The 20,157-nt window shown below is 36.8% G+C and overlaps 1 protein-coding gene across 1 annotated transcript in view; it reads left to right on the top strand.

Moving 5' to 3' along the window:
* SCN9A (sodium voltage-gated channel alpha subunit 9) overlaps positions 1–20,157 on the top strand; it is a 166,788-nt gene that overhangs the window by 101,986 nt on the left and 44,645 nt on the right. The window contains exons 12-17 of the mRNA XM_046658915.1: positions 991–1,362; positions 4,499–4,628; positions 5,817–6,055; positions 8,129–8,302; positions 9,069–9,425; positions 12,479–12,952. Coding sequence (XP_046514871.1) covers positions 991–1,362; positions 4,499–4,628; positions 5,817–6,055; positions 8,129–8,302; positions 9,069–9,425; positions 12,479–12,952 — 1,746 coding nt within the window. The remainder of the gene's footprint in view (positions 1–990; positions 1,363–4,498; positions 4,629–5,816; positions 6,056–8,128; positions 8,303–9,068; positions 9,426–12,478; positions 12,953–20,157) is intronic.

Raw genomic sequence — 20,157 nt, 5'->3', positions numbered from 1 at the left:
ACAAATTTTCCTCTGTCCTCTCCACTGCTGCCAATTTGCTGTTTGGTGCCCCACTCAGAATTACTATTCTTCTCATCTGTCTTCATTTAAAATTTTTAGCTTCTAGCAAAGTCTGCAAGACCCTGCCAGATATAAACAGAAATAAAAGATAGAGTCCCTGCCTTCAAAGAATTGGTAATCTACTTGGGGAGACAGACCTTGAATACATGCTCTATCAATAAAAAGAAATATGACAAGAAGTCCAAGCTAGTTTTAAGGCAACGACCTTGTCATACTCATTTCCATCTTCCACAAAGCCTGCCACTTTGTCCTTTACATAGGAAGCACTAGCATTTATTGAATTAGATAATTCCAAAGAATATGCGTTCAATTTGGCTTGTGGGCACAGTTTATCCTGGAAGTGAGTCATCTAAATGTGACTTTTTTTCCCTCTTTGGTATTGGGCAACTTCTTTTCCAAGTTCTAATATTTTATCACTTTGTAAACTCATTGGTATTAAAAGATCTTTCTTAACACACCTTAACTGAGCTCTCAATATGTAAGTTGGATTACAAGCAATGGAATGCAAAGAAGCATAGAGTGGTCTTTGGCCTCAAGAAAGTTTCAGTACTTATGGAACTTGGGGATTGATACATGAAAAGCTAAATAGCAGATATAAATACCAAATTCATTTTTTAAGTGATATGTTCTTTATAGCAAAATGAAAGGTACAGAAAGAATGGAGAAGTCACTCTACGCTGGAATAGTAGAGAACTCTCCAGCAACGAATAATTTACCTGGTCCTAAAAGGATGAATTCTTCCAGTCTTTTCATCCCTTATTTGGAATGATTTTGTCTTCTTGCTGGATTGCTTTATTTTTAAATATGTTTCTTTTAAACCAGTGCAGAGTCACTGGCCCTCAGGTCACTAGCTTCAGTGGTAGTTATGTGCTTCCACTTCTGTTTCTAGGTGCTTCAGCAGATACATGTCATCTTTTGTTTTTTCTGCAGTCACCACTCAGCATCCGTGGCTCCTTGTTTTCCGCAAGGCGCAGCAGCAGAACAAGTCTTTTTAGTTTCAAAGGTCGAGGAAAAGATATTGGATCTGAGACTGAATTTGCCGATGATGAGCACAGCATTTTTGGAGACAATGAGAGCAGGAGGGGCTCCCTGTTCGTGCCCCACAGACCTCGGGAGCGGCGCAGCAGTAACATCAGTCAAGCCAGTAGGTCCCCCCCAATGCTGCCGGTGAACGGGAAGATGCACAGTGCCGTGGACTGCAATGGTGTGGTCTCCCTGGTTGATGGACCCTCAGCCCTCATGCTCCCCAATGGACAGCTTCTGCCAGAGGTGATAATAGATAAGGCAACTTCTGATGACAGCGTAAGGACGTTTTAAATAGCTCAGGCATGGCTCGGCCCTTATTCTTGCATCAGTCAGTCTCTCTGCTGAAGGGACCTTCTCTCTGGTCCTGTGAATGGCTCTGCATTTTGCAATACTTCTTATGTTAAAAACACAGCTTTAACTCATTAACTTAATCCTCATACTGTGTGTTGTAGACAGCTAATTCAAAAGATATTTAAAACCCCTCTTTTTAAAAAAGGTACTTATCTATTGATATTATACTTGAAGATTATAAATCATCCCTTGAGAATACCATTTATAAAAGATATACTTATCAGCACAGAACATGCATTGATGATGCTGATCTTATTGGTTCATAATGGTCCCATATCTGTGAGGAAATTTGGACTATATGTCACCTACTGCAATTTTTTTCAAGTCACTACTTAATATATACCTTATTGCAATGGATCTTATTTAAATTGTTTAATAATACTACTAATAATAGCAAACATGTATTTAGTACTTACAATAGCCCTATGAGGTAATAAATTATCATCCCTGTTTTCCAAATGGGGAAACTGAGGCACAGGGAAATAAAGCAATTTGTGCAAGGTCATCCAGCTAATAAATGGTAGTCCTAAAGCTCAAACAGAGCTTGTGCTCTTAAACACCGCACTTTCTCTCCAATGTATGGTAGGATTATTATTTTTTTTTTTAACATATTTAATTAGTCCTCTTTTAAGATTTTATTTTTTTTTTCCTTTTTCTCCCCAAAGCCCCCCAGTGCATAGTTGTCTATTCTTCGTTGTGAGTCCTTCTAGTTGTGGCATGTGGGACACCGCCTCAGCGTGGTTCGATGAGCAGTGCCATGTCCGCGCCCAGAATTCGAACCAACGAAACACTGGGCCGCCTGCAGTGGAGCGCGCGAACTCAACCACTCAGCCACGGGGCCAGCCCCGATAGGCTTCTTAACTTAGAAATGGTTTAGAATAACTATGCTTTTTTCCATCCTTAAATGAAACTTATCATTTTCAATAAAATACAACAAAACTTGCCAGCCCCAGTGGCCTAGTGGTTAAGTTCAGCACATTCCACTTTGGCAGCCCAGGTTCAGTTCCCAGGAATGGACCTCCACAACTCATCAGTGGCCATGCTGTGGTGGTGGCTCACATACAAAATAGAGGAAGATTGGCAACAGATGTTAGCTCAGGGCTAATCTTCCTGAGCAAAAAACAAAAAACCTCTTTGGTCTGGAGTCTATGAATAAAAACATAATATCCAAAACATATACATTAATATAAACATACACATATAAAACAGAACTCCCATTCCAAGACAACAATTTCAAGAGTTTTGGAGTCATTGAGTGGTTAGAGAAAAAGGTCTGATTAGGCTTGAAAGTCAGGTCTTTCTGCTTTCTGGAGTTTCTAGGTTACCTCTTTAGGCCATTCACAATGTTACACTGCATTACTGAACATCAGCAAGGGCTTTACCTAACCTAACAAGCTTTGAACTCATGCTACTTATTCACATATTCATATTTGCAGACAATGTAGTATTTCAAGTGAGAATAAAGTTCCATCAAAGCCACAGCCACACACACATTTCAGTGTGAATGAATGAATGCATGTGCTTTTAGGTAACTTTGACCTCTATGCTTGCATGATACAGCTTCAGCCCTTTTGGTGAGGTATTTTTCCTTATCAAATGAGCATGTTAAATTTCTATGGAATCAGATCTTAATTGTGTCTTGCTTTTAAATTATGTGTATTAGCTGTAAAATATTATGTAATTTATATCAGATTTGAGATTATTTCATATTTTTAAATGAATCATTTTTATTTAAAACTCTTTTTTTACCATAGAAAAATAAGTATTACTATAAATCCTAAAACTAAAAACTACAAAGCTAGAGTAATTAGTGGATACTTTGAGATTCAATAGAAATGCAAAAACATACTAGTGTGGCATAATGTGCAGTTTCGATGAAAATAATTGCATGACAAATAATATAACATTAACATCCGAAACATGTCAGCATGGAGAAGAATTTGCTTAATCAACAAATTCTTAATTGACTTGGCGAAAAAGAAATTTCTCCTTCTGGGAAGTCAGTAAATTAGAGGGTGTATCAGAGAAAACATGATTATAGAGAGATCTCTATAAAAAGCCGCCTGTAGACATATGTGTGTGTGTGTCTGTGCACAGACACTTACACGTATACATACACACACATGCACATATTTATGCCCATGTGCCTATGTTTTGATATACACACATATATAACTATATCCAAACAACTATACAACTTTACAACTGTAGGACTATGTATATATGTGTTTGTAAAATGGTGTGTGCATACACATGTCCAGACATACCACATACAAATAGATGGATAGATGATAAATGTAGAGTTGTAGAGTTGTTATGTATATATGTGTGTATGAGTATGTGTGTGTGTATTGTTGGCCTGCACCGAACTGGCATAGCGTTTTAATTTTGAATTCCTTGCCAAGATTTAGAAATAAGACGTTTTCACATAAAAATGAGTGTATCTGGTAAGACTGAGCTCGTATTCCTGCATGGCAGCAACCCTTTAAAGCTGAACAGTGGTCACCTCTCTTAGATGGAGCTTCCATTCTCCATTTTGCTGCAGTTCCCATCGATCTTAATTGTCTTCTTCAAACTGAATCATTTATCACTATCTACTCAGAGCAGTTCATGAGATCCCCCTTGGCAGTAAGAAACGATCAGTACAGTTGCCTCCATTAACGCTGTTACCTCAACCAAGAATAATTACAGAAATTTGTTAGAGAATACTGAGGTTCTACCTCTTTACACACACACAGCTATAACATTTGTTTTGCTGCTTTCACATAGCTTGTTTTGTTTTTCATTTCCTAGATGTTAATTCCTTTAATTTTCATAGCAAGAATATGAGGCAATTACTATGATTATTTTCATTTTACCAATGATGAAACTGAGACAGAGAGGTTAGGTAACTCTGCTGTGATACACAGCCAGTAAGTAGCAGAGCTGTTATTCAAACCCAGCAATCTAGTCTCTACTTTTAATTACTTACTAAAGCTACCTAAGCAAGATTTTATTTTATATCTATAATTTATCAGGATTCTTCTCTTGAAGCTTAAATTAATCATCTCTTTGTTTTTAGGGTACAACCAACCAAATACACAAGAAAAGACGTTCCAGTTCTTATCTTCTTTCTGAGGACATGTTGAATGATCCCAATCTCAGACAAAGAGCAATGAGTAGAGCAAGCATATTAACGAACACTGTAGAAGGTGTGTAATAATATTCTCTTTACCATACAGATTGCTAAATAAAATTCAGGTAAATCCTGGTCAGCCTTAAATAGACACATCAAATTCTTCGGAAGAATTCAAAGAATATAAAGTGATTATAAGCAATAGTAAGGATAACCAATGGGTACTAATGGAATCATCCTTATGTGATTAAAAAATGGATAGTTATTTGTAATTAAAGGCAGGCATTGAATGATATGACCTTTCAAATATAAATGGCTTAATGGTAATGAATGAAGAAAGCAAAGTTAACTCAGGCTGAGTGGTTCTCTCACTTTGTATTGTTAGAAACTTTACATAGTGTCTTTGAATTTATCATCTTTCTAATATGCAAGAAAATAATACTTCCAGAAGTCTATAAATTGCTGCCTCTGAGCATTCCATAAAATTGTCAAATGATAACATGTGATATGACATGTTAAGATTATGATGAAAAGGCATTGGAGAAAGCAGTTTCGAGAGTCTAATGTGAACAGTAGTGATCAGACCCTGAGATACACTCAGAAGAGTGTCAAAGGATGGCAGCTTCTACAGTGTGTTGGCTCCCACCCCCTCTTCCCACATTTGCCCCAGGTCCCATCATGTCCACGGGCTACCACTTCACCACCCCCTAAACAAATGATGGGCCCAGACAAAGTTTTCACCCACCTTCTAAATTTATGGTGAGAAGTAAATGGCTAATGGTATGAAATAGCTATTGCACAAGTCACTCCATAAATTATTTCTAGTCTCTTGGTTCTGGGATTGTTTTCACGTGTGAAATAGCAAGAGCTTTACCTGAATAGAGTTGTCTTATTGTTGTCATGAGATTAAGGACATGGGGGAATGTATGCATATTGCTGGAAAATATACCTTTCTCCATTAAGAAAACATCTTTCTCTTGTTTATCATCCCATGTTAGGTACACGTTTCTCTGAGAGAGGCTCAGATCTGCTTTGGGTCATTAATTTCTCTGCCTTTCCCTCCCTTATGCTTTATCTTGTAAAGGAACATATGATATAAGATTTTTATGCATATGCTTGTTTTCATAGAAGCAGTACTGTTAAATTTGCAAAGTCTAAACCGGAAGACTTATTTCAATGTTAAAATGTACAGCTGATTTGTACCTGGTTAGCAATAAAATATACAAATAATTGACCTTATGTTCTCTTGGTCTTTTCCCCCCAGAACTTGAAGAATCCAGGCAAAAATGTCCACCTTGGTGGTACAGATTTGCACACACATTCTTGATCTGGAATTGCTCTCCATATTGGATAAAATTCAAAAAGCTTATCCATTTTATTGTAATGGATCCTTTTGTTGATCTTGCTATTACCATTTGCATAGTTTTAAACACATTGTTTATGGCTATGGAGCACCACCCAATGACTGATGAATTCAAAAATGTGCTCACTGTGGGAAATTTGGTGAGTCCTTTATGGTGTGTTATGGACCCATACTTCTCTTTTTGGTTGTCAAGATCATCATTTCTTTTTCTTTTTTTTAAGTCAGATAGATATGTAGCTAGGTAATTATGTGTATCCAGAATTCATAATATGAATCATTGTACGGAGTCAAGTTTCTGGTGCTATTTTTAAATAATTTTGCTGTAGTGTTGAGTTGTGTAAGTAACAGTACTATTTCCATACAGGGTCACCACCTTAGCAGTTGATAGTGTTTTTTTTCTGCCAGCATGTCTCTTGGGAGCACACTTAAAAAATTTGATGCTTTCTTACCCATTTTATAATTACATTGCAGATTCCTTGTGAGTACATACCCCACATATTTTCAGAAAAACTATGGATGCTTTGTTTTGACATAATAGGTAAAGCGTCTGGGCCTTTGGAGTCCTCAAATCCTGTGTTTGAATCCTGATTCTGCCTCTTAGTGGTTATATGACCTTGGACAGATACTTTAATCTCTATAATCTTTATTTTTCTCATTTATAAAATAATAATACCTCATTTACAAAATAAGAATAATAATTTGTATTTATAATATAATGACAATAATCCTTCATGTATCATATTGTTGGGAGAATTAAACACTTTCTACTTAATTCATTAGCCTGGCATATGGTAAGTACTCAACCTGTTGTTACTGTTATTATCATCATCATCGTGCTTTCAATCAATCAGCAGAAACAAGCCTTAAGAACAAGAACATTGAGAAACCAAAAGGGTTGAACTGGGCACAGAAGACACAAGGGCAGGTGAGAAGGTGATCTGTAGGCTTCATGAAGATATAAGATCTGATTAAGACAATTGATACCAGAGTGATCCCTTAAAAATACAGTGCTGGTCACACTCTAGCTTATTTAACACCTTATGGCAAACAAAAAGTGCTAGTTTCTGACAGTCTGCATGAAACAGGCACAGGCTCTACTTCACAGCCAAAGGGTCCCAGCTTATGACTCTTCATAAATCATGAATAACTCTAGATATCTTTGTGAATGTTTATATCAGATAATTTCACTTTTGCATTGGTCCTAAACCGATGTATCTTTGAAGTCAAAGAGTTTGTTTCTGTATCGATCTTCTCTCCCAAACTGCTTACAAATATTCCTCGTCAGGATATTTGTACCTTATGTGCTCTCTGAGTTAGCGTTCTTCTTCCCTTCTACTCCTCTGGAAAAAGACAGGACCATCTAGGTTCTAATTATTGGTGGAGGTCCAGATCATGAAAATCAGTAGCTTCTCACTGAGTTGACTGCATCACTGCAAATCTAAAAACAATTCACTGTGTTTCTTATCTATTACCACAATCCCAAGTCTGGGTGTTCCCTGATGGTCTTCTTGATGCTGCATTCTTATAAAATTGACTCACAGAGTTATAGATCTAACCATTTCCCTTTGAACCTTCTTTGGTCAGTTTCTTTGAGTCAAATCATCCCTGAATGATTCATAAACAAATCTTTCACTGTTGCCTTTTTAAGTGAGTCTTTGATACCAGTGTCATGAATTAATGATGTTTTGTGATGCACTTTTGTGTCAAAGCTTCGGAAGTCTTACTTTAGCTTCCACTGTATCAATTAAATACTTTTTCCTCTTCTACCGATAAATCTTTAAAGAGTGAGTCAACATGTTCTTTATTACTCTGAGTAGTCAGACCAGAAAAAAAGACTGACTCAAAATTTCAGTATCAACCTGTTTCCTTTCATTTTCTTCCAGAATAACTTGACCCACATAAATTTTTTGCAAAGAGTGACTGTGTTAATTTGCCAAAAGTTTAGTTATCTGAAATTTTAATGTGCTCTACTAAGATGATATGATGAGAGCTGACAGGAGAGGTAGAGGTTTTTAACCCTTGAATGCTTGTATTAGAGCTATAGGAATAGTGATACCTAGTTTATAGGGTTAAATGAGATAATAATAGACATTTGGAAAGTATCTTGCACATTGTCTGAAGCACCGTAAATGCTAAACAAATAGTCATTGTCATCATTATGTTGATTATGTACCTTCTAATAATACCAGAAAAACATTGTATTTTTCACCCAGGTCTTTACTGGGATCTTTGCAGCTGAAATGGTTTTAAAACTAATTGCCATGGATCCATATGAGTATTTCCAAGTAGGATGGAATATTTTTGACAGCCTTATTGTGACTTTAAGTTTAGTGGAACTTTTTCTAGCAGATGTGGAAGGATTGTCAGTTCTGCGATCATTCAGACTGGTAAATATAGACCAATTTTACTGTTATATTCTACACATAAAGGAGTGTTTCTTTGGTTTTGTATTATTGTTTAAAACTTTTGGAGGTTTGAATCAAAAGACAAGATTAGGGTTTGATGTCTAGTAAAATAAAATTCATTCAGTAAAAACTGGCCTTAAAGAGCTCAAAACCACGTGAATATTTTAATTTTAAGGTTGAAGACATATTCAGTTGTATATGCTAGTATAATAGTAAGGCAATAATTTATTTCACAGTAAGAAGCTTATGGTTTACAGAGTTTCAACCCTTATAATATGTTCATTACTTTGTGGATTCGATAAATCAAATCATTGTCCTTAAAACAATTGTTGTCTGATATCAAAAATATTTAAAATATTAAAGACTTTTTAATGCATTTTTCTCTAAGATGTTGGGCTTTATCCTTATGTCAGCATAAAAGATTTTTTAACATATCAGAAAATAGAATTAAGGTACATTATCAATTCTAAGGGAAACAATATCTGATACCATGATAAGAGGCTTCTATGGCAATCCTGAACTAAAATTACACAGTTCTTTCAAAATGTTTGTGGTAATTATATTGTGGCAAGTATAACAAAATGATTGGAATATTAAGAATAGACGAAAATAAACAATAGAATTAATCTATGTTAGCTAGGTAGTAACAAAAGTATTTTAGAAGTTAAAATTTGGAAGAAAACTCAAGATTGGAAACATCAAGAACTTTTTCATAATAATTAATATTAAGCTTTATGTTTACTTTTAGCTCCGTGTTTTCAAGTTGGCAAAATCTTGGCCAACACTGAACATGCTGATAAAGATCATTGGTAACTCAGTGGGGGCTCTGGGTAACCTCACCTTGGTGTTGGCCATCATCGTCTTCATCTTTGCCGTGGTCGGCATGCAGCTGTTTGGTAAGAGCTACAAAGAATGTGTCTGCAAAATCAACGAAGACTGTGAGCTCCCACGCTGGCACATGAATGACTTCTTTCACTCCTTCCTGATTGTGTTCCGCGTGCTCTGTGGAGAGTGGATAGAGACCATGTGGGACTGTATGGAGGTCGCTGGTCAAGCCATGTGCCTTATTGTTTACATGATGGTCATGGTGATTGGAAACCTAGTGGTATGTAATCAGATAGTCACATATTTAACCTTCTCTGTAGCAAATTGTCATCTGATGATACAATCAGTTATTTTTATAATTTTAGGATTAATTAGATCTAAACCTATTAATTGTAGTAGAATATTGATCATTTTAATACAGGGAAGAACAGAAAAGAAAATGAAATGTTGTCTTAATTTCACTGCCAGATAACCATATTTATATTTTTCATAATAACCCCCAATTTATTTTAATGCAAAGTTTTGTACTTTATTCTCTTATTTTGATAATGTTGTCATATGAATTGTCTGTGGTTTTCATGCCTCTTAAAGTCTATTTAAATATGAAGTTATGTTAATAGAATATGATTAAAGTAACAGTAACAAAAATGAAGTTATAATGGAACGAGGCAAATGAAAGGACTGGTCTCACTTCATTACAGTCACATATAAGACTAGCATCTGTAGCAAGGAGCTGCAAACTATGGCCATGGGCCACATCCAACACACTGCCTGTTTCTGTATGGCCCGGCAAACTATGAAAGGTTTTTACATTTTTAAATGGTTAAAAAAATCAAAAGAAAAATAACATTTCATGGCACATGAAAATTATAAGAAATTCAAATTTAAGTTTCCATAAGCAAAATTTTATTGGAACACAAACATGCTCATTCATTTACATATTGTCTGTGGCTGTTTTACTCTACAATGGCAGAGTTGAATAGTTGCCATAGAGACTCTATGTCCTACAAAGCCTGAAATATTTATTATCTGGCCCTTTACAGAAATAGTTTGCCAACCACTGCTGTATGGCATCTCTTTTACAAGTCATCTTTTTTCTTCTCCATTAGTGTTTTCTTGGCTTGTATTCCTTCTATATTTGTTTCTTTCTTCCTTATACCTACATATTGGTGAAAACTTTCAAGCTTACAAGCAGGAGAAAACTGGGATAAGATGCTCTTCCATGAGCCACTCACCTCAATTTTCAAAGCCACCATGTTGGCTTAGTATAGTTGATCAGCTTGGCACCAGACTCTTCACCAGGTATCCCAGGAGGTAGGGTATGGTAACAGCCATATGGTTAGTACCTTCACTTCCCACTGGCTTCGAAACAAGTTGCTAAATTTTGTTGTCCATGCAACCCCTGTGTCAAATGTGATTCAGAGCCTAGGGCAGAAAGTTGCATTCATCAAGTCACATACTAAATGTCACTGGACCAGACATACACAGAGTAAACTATGCAGTGCAAATTCTAGACCCTTACTCCACAAAAATTAGACATCATGAGTTAGCATTCTGTAATTCTTGTTCATCCTCAATTTGTAGTAAATTTCCTAGTTTTATATAGGCTTATAAACTCCTTCCAATGAAATGCACATTCTCTGTTTGGTTCTCCTTCTGAGTTTAGTAGCTTTTCTGTGAGAGGCAATGCATTTAGGTATTATAAGGTGATAAAAATGTGTCTATGACATAATCCCTGTCTTCAAGGTGCTTACAGTCTCTTAGGACAGAGAAAAGTGGTACACAAAATTATCAGAGGAGAAAAAGTGGTAAGTGCTAGCAGTGAGGTAAAAATAAAATGCTCATGTCACTTGGAAGAGGTGAGAAATTCTAAATAATGACTCGAGGAAGGCTTTTGAAGTGGGCCTTTGAAGAATATATAATATTTAAGCATGAACACAGGTGCGAGAGTAATGGTTTACTTTGAAACGCAATATAAATTTATAGTTAGAAATAGATGGGATGTATCGGTGAGTATATCCCAATTCCATATGGAATTGGTAATGACTGACTCATAGTGATTGACATTAATTATTTGCTAGTGATAATGAAAGATAACAGAAGTATAATTCACAAAGTTGACAACCAACTTTTGGTTAAGGAATTACCAGTGATGTAGAATTAGGATCTGAAAGGAAAGAAACAAAAAATTAGGTTTCTGATATAATTCTCTACATATTAGAGTTATAAGCTAAACAGAGCAATCACTTTTTTGTTTCCTCATTTATTCCTTATGTCATTTTATTACCAATTAACTAAAATGGTTTAAAACCGTAAGTTTTAGAGGATAGTTCAGTGAAATAGAAGATTTTAGTAAATTCTTGTCTACAACAGGAAACTGGTGAAGAATGTTAATCAGAATGACTTTGAATTGAATATACATCTTGTTAATATTACTTTCCCTGTCTCACATGATCCTGGATATGTGATACAGAATGGACTTCATCTTCATTTGTGATATCCTGTATTTATGATAAAATATTAGAGTCTTGTTATGATTTTTTCTGGAATGAAAGTTACTGTAGTACCTCTTCTTAATGAAGAGGTGACACGACAGAAGTATATTATTGAATATGTGCAATCTAAAAAAGCTAAACTCACAGAAACAAAGAGAAGAATGATGGTTACCAGGGGCTGAGGGGTGGAGAGAGACATTGGTCAAAGGGTACAAACTTCCAGTTATAAGACAAATAAATTCTGGGGATCTAATATACAGCATGGTGACTCTCGTTAACACTGCTGTATTATATACTTGAAAGTTGCTATGAGAGTAGATCTTAAATGTTCTCGGCACAAAAAAGTAATGGTAATTATGTGATGTGATAAAGGTGTTAACTAACTCTATGGTGGCATCCATCCTGTGATATATAAGTGTATCAAAGCAACACATTCTTGTTCTACTTGTTTCTCACAGGTAACAAATATTAATTATTGGTTAATGTTAGGAGGTCTTTTTAGGCCCATAAAAGGAAATTTTACCAAGGGACTTTGTTGCAGAAATAAACATGGGCATGACATAACGATAATGGTAAGGGAGCATTCTCTTTGCTCCCCATGCTAGTCCTTCATGTATGGGTGACCTCAGCTCCTAGAGTTCCCAGGAGCTAGGATATGGAGGAGCTGATAAGGAGTCTAGCCTTTCCTCTACCCATCACATGTTCTCATCTATTTGTGAAGTGCAGAGATCTTCATCACTGGTTTGTATTTAGGTCTGTATTTCAGAAAAGCATGCTTATTTTCCTTTTTTCTTTCCTGTCTCCCATTTCTCCACACCCCATCCCCACCCTGATATAGGTTCTGAACCTATTTCTGGCTTTATTATTGAGCTCATTTAGTTCAGACAATCTTACAGCAATTGAAGAAGACACTGATACAAACAACCTCCAGATTGCAGTGACCAGAATTAAGAAGGGAATAAATTATGTGAAACAAACCTTACGTGAATTTATTCTAAAAGCATTTTCCAAAAAGCCAAAGATTTCTAAAGAGATAAGACGAGCAGATCTAAATAGTAAGAAGGAAAACTATATCTCTAATCGCACACTTGCTGAAATGAGCAAAGATCACAACTTCCACAAGGACAAAGATAAAACCGGTGGTTTTAGAAGCAGCGTGGACAAATACTTGATGGAAGAAAGTGATTGTCAATCATTTATTCATAATCCCAGCCTCACAGTGACAGTGCCAATTGCACCTGGGGAATCTGATTTGGAAAATATGAATACCGAGGAACTTAGCAGTGATTCAGAGAGTGAATACAGCAAAGGGGTAAGATTGTTTTATGCACATTGTGTTTCATATTATTAATTAGTATGAAATGAATCAGAATTTCACATTTTTGCTGTCGTAACTTCTTTCTAATATTGCATTCTGATGGGTAACTTTTTGTGTGTGAGTTTACACATCAGATTCCTGAAGCTTCATCTGGTAAGGTTTTACTTACTCGTTCTTGATAATTGATTTAATCCTTCTTAGCTGTAGTTGAAAGCACTGGGTGTGAGTCTTCCTTTCCTTCATCCCGTTTATCAGTTGTAAAGTCACATACAGTCTCCTCCCACAGTGTCTGTTGAATCACCGCTCCTCTTTGTCACCTTTGCCTTCATACTCACTACTTGTTGCCCAAATCATTCCAAGTGGAGTCCCAACTGGCGTCTCTGCCTCCATTTTCCGTCTACTCTAGTCCACTTATTTAATTAATTTTACTCAGGTTCAATCCTAATCAAGTCACTCTTTTGAATTATCCTTGGTCCCCAAAGTCTCCCAAGTGACAGACTGTAGATAAAGCCTTCACACTATGGCCCCAACCAGCTTTGACCAGCTGTATCGCCCAGCGCTCACCCGGAGCTCCTACACCAAGCCAAGCTAACTTCCTTCTGAGCCACAAACACTCATTACCTGCATGACTTTGCTTGGGATTTCCTTCTTCATTCAAAATCCCATACTCATCCTTAAAGACATAGATGTCAGCCTCCTCATGTGTGAAATTGTTAGTCCTTACATCATAGGGTTGGGTGAAGGTTAAGTGAATTAACAGACGTACAATGCTTACAACAGTACTCAGAGTGCTGAAAAGTAGTAGAGCTATGGCATCCTTCCTAATCTCTTTCCAAACAGATATGATCTCTCCTCATTTTGAACCCCACACAACTTTATGCCTCTTCTTGGATTTATTATTTAGTCTTGTATTTTAAATTTTTTGAGAAATTATTATATGTATCAGAGTATTATAAACTCATTGAGAGCAGGAACCTTTTATTAAAACTTTTTTGTGTTCTCCTCCCCCATACCTGGTTGCATATATTCAAAGTATGTATTGAACTGTATTTTTATTAATGTGGAGTATAATAACCATATGTGAGTTATATGACAAATCATTTTTATGACATCTCTATTTTTCTATTCTTTAGGTCATATTTGACAGGTATCTATCAAACACCTTCTATATGCTTAACTCTATATTAAGATCTGCTCTCCATGAATTTATAGTGGACTTTGGAATAAAGATACACAGACGTCTGTGTGTGTGTGTGTGTGTACTGACCGTATAAGTGGTACTAGGCACTTATTAAATGCTCAATACTTATTGAGTGAATAGATGGTCAAATAAATTATGAATATATATTTCTAAGTAGCCAAAGAAATTCTTTCCAAGATGATATGTAAGGAATTAAATGTTTTATTTTTTATTTTGAAAACCTTTACATGGAAGAAGTAATATCTCCCAAATTCGCAAGCTGTGGTTGTTTTAGCTTGGATGTAGGAAATTTGATTCCATCTCCATTTTCAGGAGCAGTAATCAGGGTCTTGTTTCATGTGGAAAGGCAAACTAACTCAATTACCCATTTTTCTGCCAATGAAGATTAGAATTGTAAACCCTAATTGCCTGGCAAACTTTCTGAATAAGCTTGGGATTCTAGGTATTAAGGCCCTTGTAGTTTGGCAAAGTTTACCAAACACCACTTGTCTTAATATTTGGGAGGATCCTTTCTTATCTGGTTATTTTTCCTTTGCTCAAAGCCTGTAGCTAAACTTTACGTGGATCTCCTTAGTTGCTAGCAAAATTCTTATTCTGAGTATGTTGAATTATAACATTTTAAAAGGAATCTTATGGATCTGCCCATTTAACACCTCATTTTCTAACTGAGAAAGCCAGCTCAGTAAGAGGAAGAGGTGTTGTCCACAGTTGTAAAGCTAGTTCAAGGCAGAGCCATGACAAGAGTCCCAGTCTTGTGATTCATACGTCAGTCCTATTTCCACCTCCCGTCCCCTGTCTTTGTCCATTTCAGGGATAAGCCCACATTCCTATTGGAGATAATACCCAGTTTGTCTCCCCTGGAGTCTGAGTCATGCTTCTGAAGAGTTTATGGACCCTGTGGCGTCCAGAGGAGGTTTGTGACGTCACAGTGGCCAGCTGTCTTTTATAATTACTGATTTCATTTGTAGACTGGTTACTGAAATAGCCATTTTAACCATCCATAAAGTTACTCCTCTACCTATCCCATAAACTCTTCCTAAAATGCATGAAATTTAGTGCCTTTAAACTGTGTTATATAAAGACCATTTGATGGTAACATTCTAATAGTCTTGTTATCATCAAAGTTTTTTTTTTATGACATTATAGTCATAACTACATGAGAAAAAACATACTTTTTTCTATTTCATATCTGTAGTTTACATGGTATAATATACAGGAGCTTGGGGCTACCTCATAGGTTATAATACAGAGTACATAAACTAATCTCTTTAAATCATTTAGCACAGTATCTGAGTTGGTAAGCCCCTCCAAAATTAGCTATTTTGTTTATGATTGAATTCATCATCATTTTCATTTAAATGTTCAGACTTTTTAAAATTATGGGCTTTGAAAATTTGCCCTTCTTCGTAAGAAATTTTCCATGACCTATCTCAAAGAGTATCATCTTGGATACATTCAAACCTACTTGACTATCTCCTGGACTTGAGAAATAATGAGAGTTCAAGATCTGTAGGAAATTTGGTAGGTAACTTAGAGATAATGTTAAGCTGTCACCAACTCTATGTCTGGAGTCTTTCTTTCTAGCTACTGGAGATGTAAATGTTCCTAGGTATGACTTATTTTTGGTTTGTTTTTCAATTGGGACCACTGAAAAAATGCAGATTTTACTTATCTAAAATGTTTCTATGATCCTTCCAGGCTAACCTCCCTGCTCTAATTCCCCTAATCTTCAGCTCCCACACAAGTTCCCAGATTTTTCAACTGCTTATTCCCCCCTTGGTAACTTTCTTATGTTTTCATGCCCGGGATATCTTTAAAATAGTGGTTGCCATGTTCTTGATGAACCTTGCTCGAAGAGGCAGATCTTGGTTACCCAATGGAAAGTAATGCCTGATTCAATACATTTAGGTTATTTACGTCTTATGCACTACCCTGGGGTATGGTTAAGAATAAAGCCTCTGAAGACAGAATATTTGTCTTAAATCCTAGCTTTGATTTTTACTAACTCTATGATCTTGAGCAATTTACAAAAACCTTTTTTTTTTCAGTTTCCTAACAATTCCAAAATAGAATTGTAATTAAGATTAAATGATTTAGGTAAATAATTAGACAAATGCCTGTGGGAAAGTAAGTGCCCAATTAACAGTTATTGTGGGTATGGAATTGAGTTGTCATGTACACACTGTAGCCATTTGCTACAGGTTAAATTTAAGAGAAGCAGCGTGATGTAGATCAGTGGTTCACAATTTTAGTGTGTAAAGACACTTAGGGAGCTTGTTACAAATGCTTGTTCTGGGCCATATCCTCTGAATTCTCTCTGCCTAAATCTGAATGTAACCTCAGAGTCCTTATTGGCAGTGTTCCCAGTGTCCACTGTGATGGATTGAGTTCGCATGGGAAATGAAGCTAAATTCATCCCAAATTGTTTTGATCCAGGTTTCTGAGATATTATTTATTCAGGAACTGGGGATATTTCTCCCTTTTGCCTACTTGAGAATCTGCATTTTGAACAGGACAAAAGAACATCTTTGACCTATGACACCTCTCTCCCTTGCCTCCTCCCCATCCAAAAAAAACCCCTCTCTTTTATGGCCTACCGTCCTATTTTCCATTATATTTTATGGAAATGTTTTTGTCCTCTTCTAGTATCAGCTCTCAGATAGACAGCTTTCCTTGTCTTGATAGGCTGTTAAATATACACTCCAGAATGAAATCAAAATATTGTATAATAAACACCTTACCAGAAAATGACCAGAAATGAGTTCAAATAAAGTGTTGAATAAAATATCATAAACAGTTCTGAGAAAATAATTGTCAATAGAACATCAGCATTTCTCTGAAGACAGAGCCTGTCTTGGAGCCAAGAAAGGCATGCTGTAATCTCAAGTGGACCCATAAGAATAAGACTCCTGTCACTGCTTCTCAGAACACAGACACAGAACTGATGGCGGCTCTCAGAATCAGCTTCCTCCTGGAGCGCAACACAGCTCTAAGCACACAGAAAACATTAACAACACACTGTGCAGATTTTGACCATTAGCAAGGAAGCCCTTTATTATTATGAGCCTCAAACGAAGCATGCAATGCACCCATTCATTCAATAAATATTTATTGAGATCTACTGTGCTTCAGGCACTGTGCTAACGGTTGCTTAGGGAATAAAAAATTGCTTCACCCAGCTGCAATAATTTAATGTGATTGGCATCCAGCTTAACTAAATTCTTAAGAAGTGTGGTTTTTTGTTCAGTCATGCCAAGTTTCAAAATTGAGGGCTCTAGAAAACTAAATTCATAATTAATTTTTAAAACTAGAGAGCTCTTTCTTAGCGAGTTATAAAGACATTCCGTTTGTTTTCAGTTGTTACAGATTACTTCCTTCTCTAAAGATGAAAAGATAGAAATAGAGCCATTTCACAGAATTGTAACATTCATTTTGGAAGTGTATGCAAATTTCAGAGAAAAACATTAAATTTATCCAGTTTATTTTTCCAAATATTTAAAAACATAACAGCTTCATATGATTTTAAAGTAGTATAAACTCTTAGAGTTTTCAGAAAAGCTCCTTTCCTCGCTGTGAGTCTAATATCCCAAATCCTCTTTACTGCTCTTTTGACAAATGTATCTACTTATCAAGCCTGGCTTAAGTGAATTTGCTCATCCTGGGTACTCAGCAGAGGGGAAAACATGCTGTGTAAAAATTTCCTCACAGAAAGATCCTCCATTTATTCCTCTTCAAGCCAAATGCAAATACTTAGCTTTACCTAATACTTCTTTAGTGTTTTGAAATGTTGTATCAAAGTTGTGATGGAGCTAGCTGAGGTCCTTGGAGAAAGGAAATCAATGAAACCTTCAAATTTTACGTAATCAAACTTCCCACCCTCAAGAGATTGTCCTTTAAAACACTGCAAACACATTTATGCAAAACTTCCTGTTCCTTGAGGAAGCGAGGGCCATATAAAGCCCTCACTTTGATCATTGTGGGAGGAAAAATTGCAAAGAAATACGTCTGAGTACATGTTCTATAAATCATCACTATTCATTTTTTTAACTCAGATTTATTGAGCAACTGCTTATTACCATACTCCTGCTAGACCCTAGAAAGGCATGTCATCGGTGTGCTCATTTCTTTAGTAAACGTAGGCTGAAGGTCTTCTTTGTCTCTGGCACTGGCCTAAGTGATAAAGAGTAAAGCAACATTCCTGCCTTCGAGAAGAAACACATATAGAAACCAGAAATTATAATTAAACGCATAAAAATAATTAAAACAGAGTTTTAGACAAAATATTGAGGCAAGATAGGGATAGTGTAAGTGATCTTGAAAATAAATTGGGATAATTCACAGAGGAGATGGCACTGGAAGTGGGTTTTATGGTACAAAAAGAATTCATCAGGCACATCAGGAGAGAGAGAGATTTCAGGTAGAGGTAAAGGGCCAGCACATGTGGAAGCATCCAGATGCAAAAAAGGCCCATTAAATACAAGTGAGGATTTGTATTCTCGGTGGGAAGTAGTAGGTTATGGAGGTAGATTGGAGCCAGATAGTGAATGGCTTGATGTACCATGACAAGAGATTAAAATTTCTTTTTATTTAACAGAAAGAGGAAACTTTAAGGTCTCGTTTTGCTATACTTTGTTGTTAGCAAACGTCCTTTTAAAGAAAGTTTATTTGGGGGTGTAATAAAACCCAGCAGGAGAGAAAGGTGAGGGGCTGGGAAGCTATTGTAATTATCCAAAGGACAATTGATGAGTGTTCAGCTAAGGGAGTGATGGTGGCAGGTGGGGATAAACTCTAAGACACTTGCAAGTTAAACTATAAGGGCTCAGGGCGTGGATCTATGAGTTGGGAACTGTTTCAAAGGGTATGTTAGTTTCCGTGGCTGCCATAACAAAGTGTCACAAATGTGGTGACTTCATACAGCAGAAATTTATTCTCTGACAGTTCTAGAGGCTAGAAGTCTGCAGCGGAGGTCTAGGCAGGGCCATGCTCACACTGAACGCTCTAGAGTGGATCCTCCCTTGCCTTTTCCTAGCTTCTGGGGGTGGTGGTGAATTCTTGGCCTTCCACGTCTTGCAGCTGCATCACTCCGATCTCTGCTTCTGTCCTCACACGATGTTCTTCCTTCTCGTCTTAAGGACATTAATTATATTGGATTAGGGCCCACCCTAATAAACTCATCTTAACTTGACTACATCTACAAATAAGGTCGTATGCAAGGGTACAAGGAGTTAGGACTTCAACATATCCTTTTGGGAGATACAAACTGACTCATAACAGAAGGTTTTGGCTTAGAAGACTGGATAGACATTGATGCTATTAAAAATATACAGGGGGAGGAGAAACTTTAGGAGAGATACAGAGTTTAATTTGGGGAAATCTTAATTGTGAGCTACTTGCAGGAATGCTAAGTGATGCTGAACAGTAGGTATTTGGAAATGTAGTTCTTAAGAAGAGAAGTCAGAGTTGTAGACAGGTTGGAATTTTGTATGTTAATTTATGTTAACCTTGGGATTATGCAGGGAGACAATCTGAGGTCAGGGTCCCTGGGAAACCAATTCTGAGAGAGAAATCTGTGTTTCGGAGATCTACTGGGTAGTGTTCTCAGGAACAACACCTAACACCAATAAGAAGTGAGGGACATAAGACGATTAGGCAGAGGAAGAAGTTGAAATTCTCTGCAATTGCAACAGATGCCTAAACTACTACAGCATCTCTGGCACTGGGCTGACGCTTTGGAGTAGTCCCAAACTGCAGCAAGGGGGTCAGGACTTTGTACCCTGCACCAAGTAGTCATTGGATGCAGGCTCTCCCTCCACTTTTCCAGGGGAGGGAGGAAACCTTGGGTGAGGCAGCTTTCTTCTGTGTTACAATTTCCAGAGAGGGACTCAGCTGTGAGCCTTCAGCTGCCAACACTCCTGGCACCTGGAGGAATGAGTGGCTTGCCTGAAAGGAGGATCTGGGCAGTGCACCACAGCATCCACTACACTGCAGGGAACATAGA

The sequence above is a fragment of the Equus quagga genome, chromosome 4, assembly GCF_021613505.1.
Source record: "Equus quagga isolate Etosha38 chromosome 4, UCLA_HA_Equagga_1.0, whole genome shotgun sequence".
Lineage (NCBI taxonomy): Eukaryota > Metazoa > Chordata > Mammalia > Perissodactyla > Equidae > Equus > Equus quagga.
Note: the sequence above shows the minus strand (reverse complement) of the source record. Positions and strands in the feature narration are given on the sequence as shown.